The sequence below is a fragment of the Ovis aries genome, chromosome 15 (assembly GCF_016772045.2).
Source record: "Ovis aries strain OAR_USU_Benz2616 breed Rambouillet chromosome 15, ARS-UI_Ramb_v3.0, whole genome shotgun sequence".
Classification (NCBI taxonomy): Eukaryota; Metazoa; Chordata; class Mammalia; order Artiodactyla; family Bovidae; genus Ovis; species Ovis aries.
The window spans coordinates 28227632-28243665 of NC_056068.1; the positions used below are offsets into that span (position 1 = coordinate 28227632).

At 46.7% G+C, this 16034-nt stretch overlaps 1 protein-coding gene across 5 annotated transcripts in view; it reads right to left on the reverse strand.

Moving 5' to 3' along the window:
* The window catches only part of FXYD6 (FXYD domain containing ion transport regulator 6), a 36292-nt gene that overhangs the window by 2590 nt on the left and 17668 nt on the right, over positions 1-16034 (reverse strand). For 4 of the 5 annotated variants that reach the window (XM_027979244.3, XM_042232682.2, XM_060399732.1 and 1 more), the window contains exons 2-7: positions 3704-3766; positions 3037-3075; positions 2856-2930; positions 2256-2292; positions 1204-1253; positions 597-647 (exon numbers count right to left, since the gene is read on the reverse strand). In XM_027979244.3, coding sequence (XP_027835045.2) covers positions 619-647; positions 1204-1253; positions 2256-2292; positions 2856-2930; positions 3037-3075; positions 3704-3761 — 288 coding nt within the window. In that variant the 5' untranslated portion in view covers positions 3762-3766 and the 3' untranslated portion in view covers positions 597-618. The remainder of the gene's footprint in view (positions 1-596; positions 648-1203; positions 1254-2255; positions 2293-2855; positions 2931-3036; positions 3076-3703; positions 3767-16034) is intronic. The other variant, XM_042232683.2, reaches the window with a different exon arrangement.

Genomic DNA, 16034 nt, shown 5'->3' on the forward strand with positions numbered 1-16034 from the left:
CAGCAATTTAAAAACTGTAAAGCATTTAGATTATTGCTTTCCTGTATTACTATAACAAACAATGGAAATGGATACTAAACAGTAACTTAGTGCCCCTAAATGTCAAGAGCTGATAATGCTGGTATGGTGTTGGGGGTGGGGGTTCGGGGCCATATACTAATCCTCCTATTTCTGTGTAGGTTGGAAAGTTTCAAAATAAAATGTTAACGTCAAAGAATGGCCTGAGGAACTTTCTGAATCATCACCGGAAGCCACTGTCTTTATACTACTTTGATATCAGGAGCATTTCATGAATGCTAATTCCCTCCCAAGTCATGCCCACGTGGCAGCTAGGATGACGCCTGAGCAACTTGACTGCTGGGTTGTGAGGAAGCTCGATTTCCCAACTGCGTGTTCTGTGTGTGTGTGCGTGTGGTACTGGGAGGTTTTAGTCCATCTGTCTCATCACCCTTCAGGCTTGAGTTTCTGCAGAGCACCGCTCATGATCAAAGCCATGTCCATTGCAAAAGCTAGCCAATTCCTCCCTGATGACTCCTCAGCCAGACTCTGGTCAGAACAGTGATGGTGACAGGAAGATATGGGCAGACAGCACTTACCTTTGCGCCTGGGGGCTGCACTTCAGTTCTCTGCTTTCTGGGGCTCCGTGGCTGGAAAAAGAACCAGAATGGAGCCCAGGGAATGTATGGAGGTGGGGGGAATGAACTCCTCACCCCAGTGGGCCACCCCCCTGCAGCAGCTATGCCTGTCTCGGGGGTTGGGGGGAGCCTGACCCGCAGAGCAGGGGTGCTTCATGCAGACTGCGAGTCAGACAGACCCGGGCAGATCCCTGTCTCCTATTCGCCTGTTAGAGGACTTGGCACGTTCCTGAACTTTTCTGAGCCCCTCTGTTGTAAAATGTGGAGAGTGATGCCTACCTCCTGGGGCTGTGTGCCCATTACTGAGAAGTGAAACACTCTGTACCATGCCCAGCACTGAGCAGAGTCCCTGTAAATAGCAGTAGTCAGGAACAGCAGCCTGTCTCGTGGAGGTAAGGGGATGACACAGAGCAGAGGACCTGGGACCCCTCTCTGGCACCTGGAAACATGCTTGGCCAGCCAGCTCTCAAGAAGCCACCTCACTTGACAACCATGCTCCACCCCAAGCTGCACAAGGACCCTTGCCCGTTTCCTCCGTCCCACCTGGGCAGGTGGTCTTAACACTTACCATTTGCAGTGACGAGGTTCTCCACCTGAGCCTCCTCATCCCCAGGAGCCCTGCCGGCAGACAAGATGCAAGCCCGTCAGAGGTCTCCAGGGCAAACCCAGAGAGCACTGCCAGTCCCCTTGCTGGGGCAGGGCCCAGGGATTCATCTCCTCCAGGTCATGGTGGATCATTCTCCATTATGGGGCTCATGGGGTGGGGGAGAGGTCAGAGGAATTGATGGGCACCCTTTGATGTTGGCACCCAAGATGGGTAAGTGCTGGGAAGGTGTGTGTCCTGTCACTGACTTGGGACTTCTGAGGTCCAGGGCTGCCCTGGGTTACCATAGGGACTAATGAGTGTGCCCTTATGTAGGGGCAAAAGGGGAGTGAGAGGAAGCCCAGATTTCCACAAAAATCAAAGAGCCTCATGGACAGGTGACCCGCAGAGCAGCATCACAGGTCCTGGAGAGGAGACAGACCTCAAGAGAGACCCTGAGGCCAAGCTCAACTGTCTCAAGGGCCTCCAGACAAGGATCCAGCATCCTCCCCCTCCCCCACCCCCCCCACACACATCAGAAGAAAGAAGGGCAGGCTGACCCTTGACGTTTTGACCTCTCCTTTGCCCTCAAGGCTGCCTGCTGCTGCTGCTAAGTCGCTTCAGCCGTGTCCGACTCTGTGCGACCCCATAGATGGCAGCCCACCAGGCTCTGCCGTCCCTGGGATTCTCCAGGCAAGAACACTGGAGTGGGTTGCCATTTCCTTCTCCAACACCAGAAAGTGAAAAGTGAAAGTGAAGTCGCTCAGTCGTGTCCGACTCTTCGTGACCCCATGGACTGTGGTCCACCAGGCTCCTCCGTCCATGGGATTTTCCAGGCAAGAGTGCTGGAGTGAGGTGCCATTGCCTTCTCCCCAAGGCTGCCTGGCAACCCTCAAAACTTCTACCCCTACCCCAATGCACATGGCCTGTCTCTGAGACAAGAATCCAGAAATCATTCATCTGGGGTCACACACCACGGGCCCCTCCCTGAGCCCTCCCAGCGTCACCCCAGGTGCCCACAGCAATGGTATCCCTACCGCGGCTTCTGATTGAAACTGCACTTGCATCGGCGACCTGAAAGGCAAAGAAACCATCCAGGGTCAGTGTCCGGCTTAGCCCGAGCAGGGCTGCGCTGTGAGTCTGTGGGACTGTGTGACCAGCAGCCTGGGACTCTGTGCAGTGCACGACTTGCACAGCTGTATGTGGCGATCCTTGGCTGGAGGAGGGCTCTTCTGATGTCAAGGTTCAACACGACTGTCTTCTTGACCACGTAAGCGCTGAGAGCTGCAAGCAGCCCAGGCTCATGAGGGGAAACAAACGCAGGGGGACACGCCTCGGAGCCCTCTGAGGACAGCCCCCGTCTCCTCTCCCCTGTGACTCCCCGACTCACGCCCTGATGGATACAGCCACCCCGCCCCTTTGTATCTGTGCTTGTTTTCATCGAGTACTTATTTCGTTCATGCTTCGCTGTTTCACTGAGCACCTATTATGTGCCCAGCAGTGTATTAGGTTCTGGAGATAACTAGGAAGATAGACGGGCTCCTTCCCTCTCCAGGAGAGAGAACTACCGTATGCCACGTGCTTCACAGCCACAGACATTGTCCTTAGAGAGTGAACAGAGGAACAAACATACTCACTGAGGATAAGCAGGATCCCCACCGAGAAGAGGACCACGGCAAACACCAGTCCCCCAATTCTCAGGGTCTGGTAGTCTGCGAAAGGAACAAGGGTGAGAGACAGAAGAGGCGAAGGGCCAGGGAGAGCACGTCGGTCCCGCCCCTGCGTGGGGCTGCACCTCCCCCCACCATCACCACTCACCATAATGAAAAGGGTCCTTTTCTTTCTCCTGCTCAGCGGCTGGAAAAACAAACAGGCGTGGTCAAGAGGAAGACAGCTCACATCCTGATTCCCAAGTCTCCCACCTTGTCTCACAGGCCTCACTCCCCACACAGGGATCCCTGGAAAGCAGGGCCCAGGAGGCAGAGACGCTCACAGAAGCATGGAAGGCTGGGCCAGCCTTGCCAGGGTCACTGCGGGGGGCCAAAGGCAGGTGCAGCTCAGAGCCCGAGTCTGAGTCAGTATTCACAGGAGCCACACGTATTGCCCCTTCTGAATCTTAAATCATCCCCAAAAGGCAGGGGGATTTTCTTCTTGTTACAGGTGGGGAGGCTGAAACCAAGGGAGGAAATGTGACTCGCACAGTCTAGACTGACGTGCAAGTCTGGCTCCCAGTATTCAGGCTGAGTCTACAGGGACCTGCTGGGCTTGATGGCAGAAGCCAGTGGGGAGAGAGGTGGGCAGGCTGGATTGGGGGCTGAGTTAGCTGCTGCCTTCCAGGACTTTCTTTGCAGGCTAAAGGCAGGGAAGCTGATCAGATATGTCGAATCTCAGACCCCCCACCCCGAGTGTCCCACAGGGCCAGGACCTTCCATGAGAAAGGGCTGTGGCTGCCACCCTGTCGAGCCAGGTCCTGAGGGGTACTCACCACTGGCCAGGACCGCTGGGGCCAGCAGGCCACACAGGAAGAGCAGCACCACTTCCATGGCGTCTGGGGACAGAGGGAGGGAAATGATTCTCTGGGTAGGAGACGCCCCACTCTAACCCTCAGCCCAGCCAGGGGCCCAGTCGGACTCCCACCCTGACTCCAAGCTCTCCCCTCGGATGGTTTGAAAGCCGAAGCAGCTGCCATTGACAGACTCCTTACAGAGGGCTCTGCAAGCATGAATTCAATTACAATGGAATCAGTTCAACCAGCAGGCGCTGTGACTAAAAACTCGTTTTGCAGGTGAAGAGCCTGAGCTTAAAGGAGGTGAATAACACTCATGGTAGCAAGCAGCAGAGCCTGGATCCTAACCCAGCTCAGGAATGCCTCCACCAGGCCGCCTCTCCGGTGCCAAAGTCACAAAACCCCAAGGGTTTGGGGAGAACATCTCACCTGAGTCCTCCTCCCTAGACCACCCAGAGACATGGCCATCTCTAGCTCATTAAGATGCCTGGGACTTCTGCCCTCGTCCTCTACAACCGAGACCCACTGGCGGAAGTCCTTTCTATCGATTAAATGGGGGCAGGGAGACCAATGCCCCTCGTGTCCAGCCAGGGGCGAGGGTGGGAGGCCTGCTGTTTCCTGGACTCTGTAAAGTAATCCCTGAAGGGCTGACAGCTCTCCCTCAAGGTGCCCCCGCACCCTTTCACCTCCAAAGTGCCCAAGTCAACTCCTCTCATAGACTCTAGTTCATAAACCTCTGAAAGGTGGTTTGATTAAACAAAGGGAACATGGAGACAGGTTCTCGGAGCATCAGCGCCCGGCCCCCCCTTCCCCAGCAGGTGCCTGAGACTTCTGCTCAAGCCCCTGGTCTCGGGCCAGTGGTCCCTGAATGGGCCATCTGGATGCAGGCCGAGGGCAGGGCAGCTGGTCCCTCCCAGGGATGGATTTCGGTGCAGTTACACATGCCTCACCCCTGGGCTTAAAGGAGGGCACTAGAGAGCCAGAGACGTAAAGGGAAAGAAACCCAGGCCAGAAAAGCGCAACGCTGCTTGCCCTTTCTTAGTGGGGTGAGGCAGGCTGCGGCCTGACCTCCTGCACACTCTCTAGCAGCCAGGACCACACGTGCTCAGAGGGTTCATGCCTCTCCTGGCCCCGCAGGCCCCAGCTGCCCTTCACCTCCCGGCCAGCAGAGGTCAGAATAGCTCCATCTGCAATCAAACCACGGCAGCGACCCTGGACTCCACTCGGAATTCAAGAAGCATTTCTCATAAGGCAGTCATTTGCTTTTAATGTCACTTCATTTAATATTTGTATTTCTTTTAAATTTCACATTATATTTCATATGTATAAAAACCCATGTAACACACATAATGAAACAGTAAAAGGAAACACCCATAAAGCCGCTTCAGAACCAGCACTTAGTACACGCTGCTACGTTTATCTCTATTTCCTCCAACCCATCCCCTTGCCTTACTCCCAGAGGTAAACAGTACCCTGAACATAGATGTTTAATCAGTTCCTTTTCTTAAAAAAAAAAGTTTAAAAATTAAGATACAATTCACATACCAAAAATTCATTTTAAAGTGTACAATTCAATGGTGTTTAGTATATTCACAAAATTGTGCAACTATCATCCCTAAGAAACATTCATCATCCCCAAAGAAAGCTGGTGCCCACTGCCAGTCATTTCTCATCTTCCCTTTCTCACAGTCCCTGACAGTTACTAACCTAGCTACTTTCTGTCACTATGGATTTGCCTAGTCTGGGTCTTTTATATAAACCTATTATAAAATACACAGCCTTTTGCATCTGGTTTCTTCACTTAGCATAAAGCTTTCAAGGTTCATCCATACTGTAGCATGTATCAGTACTTTTTACGGCTGAATAATATTCCATTGTATGGAGATATATATATATATATATCTTGTTCTTTTTAAAGAATATTTATCACTTCAGTAAGTCAGTTCAGTCGCTCAGTCGTGTCCGACTCTTTGCGACCCCATGAATCGCAGCACGCCAGGCCTCCCTGTCCACCACCATCTCCCAGAGTCCACTCAGACTCACGTCCATTGAGTCAGTGATGCCATCCAGCCATCTCATCCGCGGTCATCCCCTTCTTCTCCCGCCCTCAATCTCTCCCAGCATCAAAGTCTTTTCCAATGAGTCAACTCTTCGCATGAGGTGGCCAAAGTACTGGAGTTTCAGCTTCAGAACATCATTCCCTCCAAAGAAATCCCAGGGCTGATCTCCTTCAGAATGGACTGGTTGGATCTCCTTGCAGTCCAAGGGACTCTCAAGAGTCTTCTCCAACACCACAGTTCAAAAGCATCAATTCTTCAGCACTCAGCCTTCTTCACAGTCCAACTCTCACATCCATACATGACCACTGGAAAAACCATAGCCTTGACTAGACGGACCTTAGTCGGCAGAGTAATGTCTCTGCTCTTGAATATGCTATCTAGGTTGGTCATAACTTTTCTTCCAAGGAGTAAGTGTCTTTTAATTTCATGGTTGCAATCACCATCTGCAGTGATTTTGGAGCCCCCAAAAATGAAGTCTGACACTGTTTCCCCATCTATTTCCCATGGAGTGATGGGACCGGATGCCATGATCTTCGTTTTCTGAATGTTGAGCTTTAAGCAACTTTTTCACTCTCCTCTTTCACTTTCATCAAGAGGCTTTTTAGTTCCTCTTCACTTTCTGCCATAAGGGTGGTGTCATCTGCATATCTGAGGTTATTGATATTTCTCCCGGCAATCTTGATTCCAGCTTCTGTTTCTTCCAGACCAGCGTATCTCATGATGTACTCTGCATAGAAGTTAAATAAGCAGGGTGACAATATACAGCCTTGACGTACTCCTTTTCCTATTTGGAACCAGTCTGTTAAAGAATACATCAGTGGAGCTTCTTTGAGCTTTATAATCGTATCACTTTGTTTCATCTTCTGAGACTGGCTTTTTTGTTGTTGTTCAACACTTCTAAGACTCATTCATAAACACAGTTTACTCATTTTTCAGTGTTATGTAATACTCCACTGTGCAGGTAAATATTATCATGTATTGGTCCATTCTATCAACAGATTTTCCCCCAATTATGTGCTATTATAGTGTAGTTTTTAAACGTATTTTGAGTTTGTTGCCTAGCACACAAGGGCACTGTTTTTCAAATCTTTTCACTACCACTTTCACAGGAAATATTTTTTACATTGGAACCCAGTACAAACATACATACATGTAAACCAGAAATAACAATATTGCTAAACAATACTTAGCCTTAAAAAGGATGATGCCCTCTGATAGTTTCTATTCTGTTTCTTTAAAGAAAAAATGGTTAGGCCAATTAATGGCTAGCCCTATAAATTAATTAGTGGGTCACTCTGCAGTTTGAAAAATTATATTCAAGAGATAAGTTTAGGAGTTAAGTCATTGGGTTGTACAAATTATCAACTTTATAGAAAATTTTCAAACTATTTTCCAAGTGACCATCCCCTCTTTAAAGGCCCACCATTGCATATGACTGTCCCTATTACTCCACATCCTTATCAATACTTGCTGTTACTAGACTGCTTAATTTCTGCCAATCTAGAGGTGTAAACTATGGTCTCAACTGGATTCCTTAGAAATGGAGTTTAGCTTTTGATTGTTTACTTGCCATTCCTGCTTCTTCGTCAGTGATGGGCCTTTCCTGTCTTCTGCTCAGTTTTCCAATGGGTTGACATCACTATTATTCACTTATTATTCTGGATACTAAAGTTTTGTCATTAAGTATACTTGCCTTTTTACATTTTTACTGTCTCTCGATGAATACAATTTATTAATACGAATGACTGCATGCAATGATCTTTCTGTCTTGTTTAAAGATATTCCTTGTCGCACTGAGTCAGAAAGGATTTGCAGGACTTCCCTGGTGGTCCCGCAGTTAAGACTCTGTACTCTCAATGCAGGGAGCCAGGTTTCATCCTGGTCAAAGAACTAGATCCCGCAGGCCAAAACTAAAGATTTCACACTGCAATTAAAAGGTCCCACATGCTGAAACTGAAGAGCCTTCATGCCGTAACTAAGCCTCAGTACAGCCAAATAAATACTTAAAAATTTTTGTTTCTTCTAAATATGTTAAAGTTCTGTCTTTTACATTCAAGTCTGTATTCCATCCAGAATGGATGTCTATGGAAGGCATGAGGTTGGGATCCAATTCTTGCTCTTTACACCTGACCATCAGATGTCCTGGACAGCACCGCTTGTCGGTATCTTCCCGCACGGTGCGCACGGCCACTCATGTCACGTATCTGGTTTCTGTTCAGGTGTGGGTCTGTTTCTGGCCTTTCTCTTTGGATCTCTTGGTCCGTTTGTCTGTTCCTGCATCAAGATCACTGTTTCAGTTCCTATAGCTTGATGGCAATCTTCCCCAGTGGCGGAAGCAGCTCCCTCTTCTTTTTCTCCCCTCTTCTCTGCCTCTTCCCTCTTCCTTTAGGAATGTCTTAGCTATTCTTGGTCTTCTGCTCTTATATATAAAGTTTCAAATCAGTCTGTCAAATTCATCTAAAATGACTGGGATTTCTATTGGAATCACAATTCACCTATTCCCTTGTGGCTCAATTGGAAAAAAATCCACCTGCAATGTGGGAGACCTGGGTTCAGTCCCTGGGTTAGGAAGATCCCCTGGAGAAGGGAAATGCTTCCCGCTCCAGTATTTTGGCCTGGAGAATTCCATGGACTGCATAGTCCATGGGGTCACAAAGAGTTGGACACAGCAGAGCGACTTTCACTTCACTTCACAGAACATAGGGACAATTAACATTTTTGTGATATTGAGTCTCCTATCTATAAATAAATCTTTTCATTTGTTTAGATTCTTTTCAATGTTGTTTTTTTTTTTTTTTTTTTTTTTTTGCCTCTGCCATGGGGCATGTGGGATTTTAGTTCCCTGACCAGGAATCGAACCTGTGCCCCTGCAGTGGAAGTGCAGAGTCTTAACCACTGCCCACTCGACTGGCAGGGAAGTCCCTCAGTGTATTTCAATAAAGTTTTATAAATGCTTTCATATAGGTCTTCCACATCTTCTGTTAGATATATTGCTAGGTACCTTATTATTTTATTGTTATTTAAAATACTGTCTCTTGTGTTTGCGAATTTTTGCTGGTATGGAAAAGGCAATTGATTTGTATACATTGATCTTAAATCCAATCATCTTACTAAACTCTCTTACTATTTCTAATAATCTACCTATAGATTCTTTTGGTTTCTCTGTGGACATATCTGTAAATGATACAAGACTGTTTCTTCTATTCTAATAGAAGAATATTGTGTTTATTTATATTTCTTGTCACACTGTACTGCTAGAACTTATAGTAAAATGTAGAATAGAATCAGTGATAAAAGACATACACACATATCGTCTTACTACTAATTTTTAAATTTGTGTGTATGTTTATTTTTAATTTTCCCCCAGCTTTACTGTGATATGACATTATAACATTGTGTGAGTTTAAGGTGTACAATTACCACAGGAAAGTTTGTTAATACTTCCATCACCTCACATAATTACCTTTTGTCTATGTGTGTTGAGATTGGATAATGAAAATATAGTATATGTATTTATGTGTGTGTGTGTGTGTGTGTGTGTGCGTGCTCATGCTTACACGCTCAGTCATGTCCCTCTCTTTGCAACCCCATGGACTGTAGCCCACCAGGCTCCTCTGTCCATGGAATTTCCCAGGCACAAATACTGGAATGGGTTGCCATTTCCTTCTCGAGGGCATCTTCCCGACCCAGGGATTGAACCTGTGTCTCCTGCACTGGCAGGCATCTCCTGCGCTGGGATATTATTTATTTATAAAAAAGGAGATTACTGATTTTAAATAGATTTCTTCTAACATTTTTGAAGGTCCCCTCTAATCCTGGTTTTCCAACATGTTTCTTTTATATCAATTATGAATGAGTACTCTACATCTATATTTTTTAACCTTTATCAATGAAGTAAAGTGAATGTCAAATTATCTAATGTTAAATCATCCTTGCATTTGTGGGATGAAACCAATGGATTATTTTTAATAAACTGATGGATTTGGCTTGCTGATATGTTGTTTAGGATTTTTGCATTTATGTGCATGAATGAGACGAGGCTGCAATTTTTCTTTTATTGTATTGACCTTGCCTGGTTTTGGTATCATGGTAGTACTGGCCTCACAGAACAAGTATTTCCTCTCTTGCTATTCCCTGGAAGAGACTGCAGCAAATTGAAATAAATATAGTATAAATAAATAGTGTGTTCTTTGAACATTTGGTAGAACTAAACTATAAAATTGCCTGACTTAGTATTTTCTTTGTGGGATAATTTTAACTTGTCTGTTCAATGAGTTAATGGTTACGGCACTCTTTGGCTTCCCAGATGGTACACTGGTAAAAGAATCTCCCTACCAACGCAGGGGACACAGAAGAAGTAGGTTCAGTCCCTGGGTCTGGAAGATCCCCTGGAGTAGGAAATGGCAACCCACTCCAGTATTCTTGCCTGGAGAATTCCATGGACAGAGGAGGATGGCGGACTACAGTCCAGGGGGTTGCAAAAGAATCAGACACAACTGAAGTGGCTGAGCACACACACACACACGACATTCTTAAGATTTCTACCTTTTTCTTGATGGACTATAGGCCGCCAGGCTCCTCTGTCCACGGGATTTCCCAGGCAAGGATACCAGAGCGGGTTGCCATTTCCTCCTCCATGGGATCTTCCCTGAATATAGTTAGTGAGTTATAGTTTTTACAGAAATGTTTCCTTTTTTATTCAAATTTACTGCCATAAGGTTGTTTGTAGTATTTTCTAGCTATCATTAGAAATCTTTGTTGGATCTGAATTATGTTCTTTTTTACATTGTTAATTTTGTTTATTTGCGACAACTCCCTTCTGCCTTGATTGGACTCACTAGAGATTTAACTGTTTTATTAGTCTTCTCAAAGAACCAACTCTTAATTTTGTTGATCCTCTTTATGGTGTTTTAAATTATTCTTAATTCTGCCCTTAAACATTCTTTGGGTTTATTCCATTGTTTTCCCTTTAGATTTGTCTTCTTCTATTGTATGTCTAGCCCATTAATATTTAGCGTTTCTTGCTTTCTAATATTAGCTGCTGCTGCTGCTGCTAAGTCACTTCAGTCGTGTCCGACTCTGTGCAACCCCAGAGATGGCAGCCCACCAGGCTCCTCTGTCCCTGGGATTCTCCAGGCAAGAATACTGGAATGGGTTGCCATTTCCTTCTCCAATGCATGAAAGTGAAAAGTGAAAGTGAAGTCGCTCAGTCGTGCCCGACTCTCAGCAACCCCATGGACTGCAGCCTACCAGGCTCCTCCATCCATGGGATTTTCCAGGGATTTTCTACTATAATCTTCTAAGTGCCACTTTCATTCCAAATATAAGCTTTGAAATGTGACTCTTTGATTATTGTTTAGTTCTTAGTATTTTAGACTTGTGCTATAATTTATTTGACCTGTGCATCAAGAAGCATGCTTTTTAAATGTTCAAATGTATAGTGATTTTAAATTTACTTTTGTTACTAACTTCTAACTTAAGTGCACTGTGGTCAGAGAATGTGCTCTGTAGTATTTGGGTATCTTGAAATTTATTGAGACTGGCTTTATGATCTAGTATATGGTTATTCACTTCAAAAACTATACTCCATCTATTAAATTACAAATACTTTTATTGTTGGGAAAAAAGTTCTATATTCCATTGTGTGTGTGTGCTAAGTCAATTCAGTCATGTCCGACTCTTTGTGACCCCATGGACTGTAGCCCACCGAGCTTCTCTGTCCATGGGATCATCCAGACAAGAATACTGGAGTGGGTTTTCATTCCCTTCTCCAGGGGATCTTCCCAACCCAGGCACTGAACCCAGGTGCAGACAGTAAAGCATCTGCCTACAGTGCGGGAGATCCGGGGTTCAATCCCTGGGTCAGGAAGATCCCCTGGAGAAGGAAAATGGCAACCCACTCCAGTCGTCTTGCCTGGAAAATCCCATGGATGGAGAAGCGTGGTAGGCTACAGTCCATGGGGTTGCAAAGAGTCGGACACGACTGAGCCACTTCACTTTTCACTTTCTCCTGCATTAGAGGCAGATTCTTTACTGTCTGAGCTCCCAGGGAAGCCCCTGTATGCCATTAGATTAAGAAAATTAACCATATTGTTGAAATTTCTATATGTTTCCTCATGTTTTGACTGTGTGACCAATTTGAGAATGTTGCTTTATAATCTACCACTGTGAGGAAGGATTTATAAATTTATCCCCAAATTTCTTATAATATTATAACAGTGAGTTTAAAATTGTTACATTGTCCTGCAAGCTGGCTCTTTTACGATTACATATGAATCCTGTCTTAAATTCTACTTTCCTTTCTACTTTTCTTTATGCATTGTATGTATAAGATGCAATATCATCTTACAGTAAACAGCTAAATTAAAAAAATTCGACCTGATTATTAACTGTCAAGTTTACTCCATTTAACTTTATTGTGACTATTGACATATTTGGTCAGATTTCTACCACCTGTTTCCCTCCTACTTTTCTTATGTGTATTTCTCTCTTGATTTTTTTTCTAATTTATTTTCTCCCTCTACTGCTTAAGAAATTATCCAAGCTATTTCTAGCCTTTTGGTAGTTACCTTTGGAATTTGACCATTTGTATTTTCTATAGACTGAATGTTTGTGTCCCCAAAATTCATGTGTTGAAACCTAATCCTCAATGAGATGGTACTTGGAGGTAGGCCTTTGGGAGTTAATTAGGTCATGAGTTGGGGGAGACCTTATGATGGGATTAGTGCTCTTTTATAAAAGAGACCGCAGAGAACCCTCTGGCCCCTCTGCCATGTGAGGGGTCAGTGAGGAGACGGCTGTCTATCAGCCAGGAAGCAAGCCCTCATCAGACACTGAATCTGCTGGCACTTGGATCTTGGACTTCCCAGCCTCCAGATATATGAGAAATAAACATCTATTGTTTATAAACCACCCAGCCTATGGTATTCTGTTATAGCAGTGTCATGACAGACCAATATTCAATTTCACAAAGATTTAATTTATATTTTTGGTCGTGCCACATGGCTTGCGGGACCTTAGTTCCCCAACCAGGGATAGAATGTAGGCTCCTGGCGATGAAAGCGCTGAGGGCTAACCACTAGCATGCACGCATGCGCAGCTGCTTCGGTCCTGTCCGACTTCTTGCGACTCTATGGGCTGCAGCCCACCAGGCTCCTCTGACTGTGGGATTCTCCATACAAGAATAGTGGAGTGGGTTGCCATGCCCTCCACCAGGGGATCTTCCCAACCCAGGGATCGACCCCTTGTCTCCTGCACTGCAGGCGGATTCTTTACCTATTGAGCCACCTGGGAAGCCCCACGAACCACTAGACATCCAGGGAATTCCCTTAACAATGAGTTTAAATGTCTACAGCTAACCCAGGGATCAAACCCTGGTCTCCTGCATTGCAGGCGGATTCTTTTATCAGCTGAGCCACAAGGGAAGCCCAAGAATACTGGAGTGGGTAGCCTATCCCTTCTCCAGGGGATCTTCCTGACCCAGGAATCAAACTGGGGTCTCCTCATTGCAGGCAGAAAATTTCAAAATTTCAAAATTTCAGTTCTGTTCTTAATTCTATGAAGTAGGTATTAGTGTTTGTATTTCTTCGAAAGAAACACTTGTCTATAGATTCACCTGTGTGTATAGTGACCAGCCTTCAAGAGAGCCCCCAGTACCTCCTGGCATCCACACCTCTGTGCAGTCTCCCTTCACAGTACACCAGGGCTAGTCTGCTGCAGCTGCTAAGTCGCTTCAGTCGTGTCCGACTCTGTGCGACCCAAGAGACAGCAGCCCACCAGGCTCCCCCGTCCCTGGGATTCTCCAGGCAAGAACACTGGAGTGGGTTGCCATTTCCTGCTCCAATGGAAGAAAGTGAAAAGTGAAAGTGAAGTCGCTCCGCCATGTCCGACTCTTAGCGACTCTATGGACTGCACCTACCAGGCTCCTCTGCCCATGGGATTTTCCAGGCAAGAGTACTGGAGTGGGGTGCCACTGCCTTCTCCGAGGGCTAGTATGGGTGACCGGTAAAAACATGGCAGAACTGATGTTACTTCCAGTATCTGATTATAAGCACCACAGCTTTCTTTTCTTGCTTTCTCTCTCAAGGACTGCTTGCTCTAGGGAAAGTTACCTGCCATGTTTAAGGATGCTCGGGCATCCTTATGGAGAGGCCCACATGGCAAAGAACCGAGGAGCTCGGTTCAAAAGCCCACTAGGAAGTAAGGCTGCCATGAACCATTAAGCAGGCTTGATCGTCCAGCCTTCACCGACTGTCCCCCTGGCTGCTGCCGGTTTGACTGCAAGCTCATCAAAGGCCCAAAGCATAACCCCTCAGCTCCACTCCTCCCTGACTGCTGACCCTCAGAAACTGTGCGAGATAATAACCATTTGTTGTTTTAAGCTACTGTTATGTTGCAACAGATAACTCATGCCATGTATTTACTAACCCATCTATTTATGATTCCTTTTGAATCTCAGGCATCCATCAAGCCATTTTTCTTGATTCCTGGAGAACATCTTGGAATTTTCTTTAATGGAGATCTATTAGCTGTAAACTCAGTTTTTCTTTATCGTTTCACCCTTCTGGGGGGCAGATCTAACACTCCCCAGTAATTCCAACCTTCTAGTATTCAAGCCTTTGTCTGATTCCCTCCCCTGAACAGGGGCAGCAGCTGGGACTGCTTCTAGCTGGCAGAGGGGTTATGAGGCAAGCAAGGCCCCTCCAGGGAGGAGGAAGGGCGCAGGTCAAGGGTCCCAGGCCACTAGTCACCGCTACACCTCTCCACAGCTCCACCTAATTACTGCCATAGATGCTTAAGTTCAAGCAAATCCCCAGCCCCCACACACGTACGCACTGAATTCCTAAACGGAGTTATACAATTCCAGGTTCTGCAAGGGATAAACAGGCAAGCAAGACGGGGGGCAGTGTGTGAAAGCAGAGGACTCAAGATATTTCAGCAAATGTGAAAAGAGCTTCACAAGAGGCAGAGACTACACTCAAGGAGTAGCCAGCGTGGCAGGGCAGAGAAGAGGGAGCAGGGAATACAACAGGGCACCTGGGCTGTTTCCATGGAGGAGCTGACATTCCAGCTGAACCTTGAAAGCAGGATGGGATTCTGAGGGACAGGCCTAAGAAAAGAGAAAAGGAAAGGCATTCTGGCAGAGGAAACAGCATGAGCAAAGGCAGTGAGAAGGGAAAACGGGGATCACAAACAGTATTCAATTTCAAGTTCAGTTCAAGTTGCACCTCTAGGCACTTCATTCAGTAGTGGCCACCTGAAGTGGCTTCCTCAGAAGGCTTCTGAATGAGGGCAGGTAGATGTGAGGGCCTTCATCCATCTGTGACGTCTGCATAGCGCAGGAGGGGCCATGAGAGCCATCTGCCAAGTATTTGCCATTTCGAGAATAAGATACCTTCCAAAACAGTGAACAATCGAGTTGTCCAAAGCATGAGAGTGTGGGTGGCGAGAATTCTGATAAGAGAGCTGGAATCAGCCTCTAGAGGATCTTGCATGCCAGGCTAAAGAGTAAGGACCTGTCTTTGTATTCTAAAGAAACCATTTCTGATCAAGTTACAGTGAGCTGAGAGAAAGACTGTTACAGATTTGGAAAGGGACCAACTCTCCTCCTTCAAGCTGCTGCCCAGGCCAGGACTACGCCAGCCACACCTCAGCATAAGCTTCCTTGGGGGGGCCCTCTTGGCCCCTACACCCATTTTTAAAAACCTTGCTGGTCCCTCTGGCACTGTCCCTGAGTCGAGTGGCCAAGGACGCAGACAGAGCCTCTGAAGGGACACAGAATGTCTTTCTCTCATGGCTGCACTGAGGACCTCTATCTCTTTCTTCTCTCCCTCCCACACAACTGCCCCTCACATTCCTTTCTCCCAGAAAGGAGGCGAGGCTGGCCTGGCCGAGGACTGGGGGAGGTTGAGAGGTGGCAGGCGTGGTAAACTCCATTTCCAGGCCACGGAGGCTAAGTAGCAGATTGAAGAGTGGGCGGGAATTTTTGGAAGCCGAAAGAGCAAGGCAGAGTTGGGTGGAGCTGGGAGAGGGGGTTCAGGAACATCACATTAGCCACCTGCACATGTGAGATCATGGACCCCCCCTATCTGGGAGAGCCTGCGGACCTGGCCCCCGGGATGGGGCTCCAGCAAAGTCCTCACTGTTAGATGGGGGTGGGGTACTCTGGAACTCTAGATCTTTCAGACTGTCCTCCCCATCTGGAAAACAGAACCAGCCACCTTGTACTTCCTCTGAAGCACCTTCAGAGA